Source organism: Papio anubis, chromosome 3 (genome assembly GCF_008728515.1).
Source record: "Papio anubis isolate 15944 chromosome 3, Panubis1.0, whole genome shotgun sequence".
NCBI classification, from domain to species: Eukaryota; Metazoa; Chordata; class Mammalia; order Primates; family Cercopithecidae; genus Papio; species Papio anubis.
Window position 1 is genome coordinate 89,722,707 of NC_044978.1, and position 6,933 is coordinate 89,729,639.

Sequence of the window (6,933 nt, forward strand, 5' to 3'; positions counted from 1 at the left end):
CTCTTGACCTCAAATGAGTTGCCCACCTTGGCCTCCCAATGTGCTCGTGCTGGGATTACAGGCATGAGCCACCATGCCCAGCCCCAAGATAGACTTTTCAGATGTCACTATCAACCAGGACTTTCATCTCCCCTCTTTTTGTACTTGTGACTGCATAAGGCAAGGACATTTCTAGTAGGCGGTGGAAATCTATAACGATAAATCATCTCTACACACAAATCTAGACAACTAATAAATTTGCTCCTTAACCTTGGGCATAACATCTGTCCTATAATTTCCCTGTGAGAGAGAGAATAACTAAGGACCCTTGTTTATCTGTGATTTTTTTTTAAGTCAAAGCACTGTAAAAGCATATTGAAGTACTCTATCTCTTATTATCCTCAGTTATAGCAGTACCTTTTCTAAACTTGTATTTATTTGGAAAATCTTCTCTTCAGTTCTCCTACTTACCTTGGTTGACTCTAACAATGATATTTTCTTCTTTTCAGGCTTTAAGAGTAAAGAATCTGTCCCCAAGCTTGTGTCTGACTTTATGGCTAAGAAGTTTTCACTGGATGCATTAATAACAAATGTCTTACCTTTTGAAAAAATAAATGAAGGATTTGACCTGCTTCGCTCTGGAAAGAGGTAGATTTTAAGTTGTTTTTTGTTGTTGTTTTGCTTTGTATTCTACAGTAGTGTGGTGTCTAGCAGAGAATGTAAACGTGGAAGGATGAGAAAAAATTAGTGCCTTGGTTTTCCATTGCCAGTTCAATCTTTGCATGGAGCACATGTAAGGTAATATGGTGAGAAGCTAAAAACAGTTACTTTACATTTCCTATTCTGCTGAAGTGAAATTATGTTGATTACCCCATATCTGAATGATCAGAGTCACTCAGCCTTCTTTAAAAAATAACACTCACCTTGGCCCCCACCCCCCCAAAAAATAAGTTTTAACAACCATAATTATAACATGGATTCACTGACACCTCTGCCTGTCATCTAAATAAGTGTGACATCTAATAGTTGTATATTAAAATTATTTTCAGGACATTCAGGATATTCATTATGGGAGTAGGTGGAACTACATTAGGATTGATTTCTAAGTAGATATTACTAGATTTTCCTTTTTCTTTTTCTTTTTTTTTTTTTGCAGTTTAGAAAAAAAATTTTACAAAGAAATGTTGTTGTAAAAGGTACTAAACCCTATTTTAAATGTTTGTCTTACATTTTCTCCAAGTCTTAGAAAAATAAGCCAATTCTATTTCCTATCTCTAACATTTACACTTACAATCACCTAATATAATGAACTTTGTCACATGCATTTATATGAAGCATAACTGGAAACAGGCAGTTATATCTAACCTCTGCCTTCTAGCTCCAGAGTCTGAGATTTTTCTGCTATCCAACATTTATTTTCATGAGGTTTTCAACTTTAAATAGTGTTTCTTTGGCACTCACAAAACTATCATACTAGATACTTTATCCGACAAATATTCCTGAGTAAGGAAGGAAACTAGCACCCACAGAGCACCAGCTGTTCTACTAAGTGTCTTACCTGCATTTTCTCATGTGATTCGCAAACAATGCTCAGTGTCAGTCTCAATCTCACTATCTTAGAGAAGAGAAAACTAAGAAGCAGAGAAGGCATGACTTGGTTAAAATCATCAGGTGGTAAGAAGAGGAGCCAGAATTCGAAGGAAGAGCTTGTTAGCAAATCTATTCACTTTCTATTTAACCACACTGCCCCTCAAGAGTGCATATATATATATATATGGAAAACAGTATTCATCAAAGGTTAATTATCACTGTCATCATTATTATCATTGACATCACCATCGTCATCATAGAATTGATAAGATGATGGCAAATATAGATGACCAAAACCAGAGGACAGTGGTGAGCAACAAAAGAAGTCATGAAGCATGCCTAAATTCACTTTACAAGAATGTCATATAGTAATATGCATATGTAAATAAAATAAATCTTATCAGTTAGCAAAGATTGAAAATTGTGATAATCAATATTGGTAAGGTAAGGTGACTTGGAATCTCTTCATATACTTTCTTTTTTTCTTTTTTTTTATTATTATTATACTGTAAGTTGTAGGTACATGTGCATAACGGCAGGCTTGTTACATGTATACTTGTGCCTTGTTGGTGTGCTGCACCCATCAACTCTCACATTTACACTGTATAACTCCCAATGCAATCCCTCTCCCTCCCCTCCCCCATGATAGGCCCCAGTGTGATGTCTCCTTCCCGAACTAAGTGGATTCATTGTTCAGTTCCCACCTATGAGTGAGAACATGCGGTGTTTGGTTTCTGTTCTGTGATAGCTTGCTAAGAATGATGGGATTCCAGCTGCATCCACATGTCCCTACAAAGCGACACACAAACTCATCTTTTATGATGCATAGTATTCCATGGTGTATATGTGCCACATTTTCAAATCCAGTCTGTCACTGATGGACATTTGCTGATTCCCCAAAGTCTTTGCTATTAGAATAGTGCTGCAATAAACATACGCAGTATGTGTCTTTAGAGCAGCATAATTTATAATCCTTTGGGTATATACCCAGTAATGGGATGGTTGGGTCACAGGCCTTAAGAAACTCAATCAAAACCGCCAACTACATGGAAATCCGAACAACCTGCTCTGAATGACTACTGGGTACATAACGAAATGAAGGCAGAAATAAAGATGTTCTTTTGAAACCAATGAGAAACAAAGATAACATACCAGAATCTCTGGGACACATTTTCTAGTTGGTAGAGGGAAATTTATACACCAATGCCCACAAGAGAAAGCAGAGGAAAGATCAAAAATTAATAATTTAACATCGCACTTAAAAAAGAATTAGAGAAGCAAGAGCAAACATATCTGAAAGCTAGCAGAAGGCTAGAAATAACTAAGATCAGAGCAGAACTGAAGGAGATAGAGACAAAAACCCTCCAAAAAAAATCAATGAATCCAGGAGTTGGTTTTTTGAAAAAGATCAACAAAATTGACAGACCACTAGCAAGACTAATAAAGAAGAAAAAGAGAGAAGAATCAAATCGACGCAATTAAAAATGATAAAGGGGATATCACCACCGACCCCACAGAAATACAAACTACCATCAGAGAATACTATAAACACCTCTAATGCAAATAAACTGAAATCTAGAAGAAATGGATAATTTCCTGGACACTTCACACCTTCCATAAGACTCAAACCACAGGAAGAAGTTGAATCCCCTGAATAGACCAATAGCAGGCTCTGAAATTGAGGCAACAATTAATAGCCTACCAACCAAAAAAAGTCCGAAAATCAGATGACTACAGCTGAATCTTCTACCAGAGTGCGGCCAAGGAGGAGTTGGTACCATTCCTTCTGAAACTATTCCAATCAATAGAAAAAGAGGGAATCCTCCCTAACTCATTTTATGAGGCCAACATCATCCGATACCAAAGTTCGCAGAGATAATGAAAAAGAGAATTTTAGACCAATATCCCTGACAACATCGATGCAAAATCCTCAATAAAATACTGGCAAACCGGATTCAGCAACACATCAAAAAGCTTTTATCCACCATGATCAAGTGGGCTTCATCCTCGATGCAAGGTTGGTTCAACATTCGCGAAATCAATAAACATAATCCAGCATATAAACAGAACCAAAGACAAGAACCATGGTTATCTCTCAATAGATGCAGAAAGGCTTTTGACAAAATTCAACAGCCCTTCATAAAACGCCTAATAAATTCGGTATTGATGGAACGCACTTCAAAATAATAAGAGCTATTTATGACAAACCCACAGCCAATATCATATACTGAATGTGGCAAAAACTGAAAAATTCCTTTGAACACTGGCAATAAGACAGGATGCCCTCTCACCACTCCTATTCAACATATGTTGGAAGTTCTATTAGGCAATAGGCAAGAGAAAGAAAATCAGGGTATTCAGTTAGGAAAGAAGAAGTCAAATTGTCCCTGTTTGCAGATGACATGATTGTATATTTAGAAAACCACTTGTCTCAGCCCAAAATCTCCTTCTTAAGCTGATAAGCAACTTCAGCAAAGTCTCAGGATACAAAATTAATGTGCAAAAATCATATACTTTCAATAGTAATTGATACATCCTTTTGGGAAAGCAATTTGGTAATTTGTATCAGAAACCTCCAAAAAAACCTAGATCCTTTGTCCCAGCAATACCATTTCTAGAGATCTATTCTATAGAAATAATCAACTCAAACGTACATATATGTTTAAGCATGTTTACTTGTTAGCTGTAATATCAATATTTAGAAACATTGAAAAAGTACAACATTAAGAATATGATTTAATAAATTCCAACCAACTGTTCGACATGAATAAAAGACTTCATTGGAAAATTCTCATAATGTAATTTTAAACTCATAAAGTAAATCATATAAATTGTATTTATAAGATGATCCTGAATTTTCAAAAAAGACAGTAAAAAATGTATCTGTGTCTAGAAAATGTTGATAGAATTCCAGAAAACATTGACCATGATTACTCTGAGGTTGTAAGATTACAGATATTTTTACCAGCTTCTTCTGTCCTGTATTCTCTAAATTATGTGTATATATTTTTCTTATTATGTGTATATACGTACGCACACCACATACACACACACACTATATATATATATAAAATATATATATAAATTCTCAGTCTCAAAGATCATCTTTTCTTAAATGTATTCAACAAAAGTTGGTTTATAGAAAGGGCATTAATTCTAATGTAAAGTGTACGTTTCTAATATTCACAAGAATGAAGTATCTTAGAATTAATACAAATCAACTTTATTCTCTACTTGTAAGAATCCTTAAACATCTCTGATTCAAAGATCTATTAAACCTCCAACATAGTCCTAACTTTATTAAATTATCAGTTCTTTCAGGCAAGACATCTATCATCTTATAATTTGTGCAAATTTGTATTTGGGTTTGAATCCCAACACCCTATACTAGATGTGTGACCAGAGCAAGTGACAAATCTTTCTAAGTCTCAGTTTTTATAATCTCTAAATGGAAATAATATGGAAACCAACTTCCTAGTGTCATTGTTTAGGTTGAGATTTAAGTGAAAAAAATGCATGAAGCATGTGACAAATAGCAAAAACTTATTGCATGTTATTATCTATTATTGCTTTATATTCCTTATTTTACCAGGAATGTAGGCAAGCAAAAATGATTTTTTGAAGATGCTAATGTAGAACTCAAATATAAATGACAGGCATATTCAGGAGGTTGTGAGTGAGCTTAAGATTGAGGAAAACACAAGAGAAAACCAAAAAACATGAACTTCCCTTTACTTGACCCAGATGCATAGGGATGGGAGTGGAGTGGCTGAGAACACAGACAGATTTTCACTAAGACACCTCAAATGCTCCTTGGACTCTCACATGGAAGCATGTGGGTTGTCTAAATGTTAACACAATGTCTCTTCTTTCCTATTGCAGTATCCGTACCATCCTGATGTTTTGAAACAATACAGATGCCTTTCCTTGTAGCAGTTTTCAACCTCCTCTACCCTACATGATCTGGAGCAACAGCTGGGAAATCATTAATTCCTAGCAGAAATCATTAATTCTGCTCTTCAGAGATGTTAAAAATAAATTACACGTGGGAGCTTTCCAAAGAAATGGAAATTGATGTAAAATTATTTGTCAAGCAAATGTTTAAAATCCAAATGAGAACTAAATAAAGTGTTGAACATCAGCTGGGGAATTGAAGCCAATAAACCATCCTTCTTAACCATTCTACTGTGTCATCTTTGCCATTGAGGAAAAATATTTCCTGTGACTTCTTGCATTTTTGGTATCTTCATAATTTTCAGTCATTGAATCCGGTGGAGGGGAACCTTCACTTGCCCTGAACATACACCTGCTGGTCCACTGTGCTTGAAGTCTTCTAACTCTGTCTCAGTTTTCACTGTCTGCATTTTCCTTTTTTAAATAAAATGCACCAAATCCCTAGGCTAAAAACTAAAGTATGGTAAAGAATAGTCTCAAATTTACAAGTGAAGAAGATCCAGAAGTTCTAAATCCAGGATTTTTCTTAGTAACTCAAAGAAAATGCCACACATTTTCATACAATGAAGGGAAGTGTTTTTATTGCTTTTATGCTATTTGTTTACAGTGAAGATACAACTGACTTTTAAAAATACAAGCAGATTTTGTGCTTCATGTGATGAACTTAGGTTTGGACACTAAATGTGAAAACTGAACTATTCCTAGAATCATGTTCAAAAAATCTGCAATTTTTCCTCATGAAAGTGCTTCATTAGCTAAACAGTCTTAGTTTATGATTCCAATGGGCTGAAAATGAAGTACAGAGTAATTTAAAGTATTATGGTGGCTTTATGTGTAGATATTGGGTGGCAAATGCTGTGAACACAGAGTGTAAAATTGGCAACTAAGAAATGGCAAAAACACCTAAAGCAATATGCTTTCCAAGTAGACATATACACACACACACAAATGTATATTTGCGCAAAATTGTTTTTAATCTAGAACGCTCCTATTAACTACCATGTCTTACATCAAGTCTATGATCCTAAAATTAGTTTAATATTTTGAATATGTAAAGGCCTGTAGTGCTCATTTGTTCATGCTTTTCCACTCTCAGGGAAAGATTTGCATTTTGAGCTTTATCTCTAAATGTGATGTGTAAATATTATTCCTGGTAAAGGAGTTACAGCTGTCTTCAAAAATGCTACTTGTTGCAATACATACAATCTATTTTATATTGTGGAAGACCTTAGACATAAAGTAAAATAGTCTATAATTTGCTGTGTTACCTTCAGTAAGTCACTCAGTCTCTCTGAGCTTGTTCATCCTTTGTTTTGAAAAAAGTACTCAACCAGCCCATTACATCTTTACTGAGGCTAAATGTGATGATATTAATGAAAGAGTTTTGCTAACTGGGAAGGGTCTCCTAAA

The 6,933-nt window shown here is 35.0% G+C and overlaps 1 protein-coding gene across 2 annotated transcripts in view; it reads left to right on the forward strand.

Annotated features, from left to right (window-relative positions):
• LOC101017122 (alcohol dehydrogenase 1C) overlaps positions 1–5,751 on the forward strand; it is a 28,749-nt gene extending 22,998 nt beyond the window's left edge. For both annotated transcript variants that reach the window (XM_021938659.2, XM_003899000.3), the window contains 2 exons: positions 489–627; positions 5,452–5,751. In XM_021938659.2, the coding sequence (XP_021794351.1) occupies positions 489–627; positions 5,452–5,476 (164 nt within the window). In that variant the 3' untranslated portion in view covers positions 5,477–5,751. The remainder of the gene's footprint in view (positions 1–488; positions 628–5,451) is intronic.
• The last annotated feature ends 1,182 nt before the right edge of the window (positions 5,752–6,933 follow it).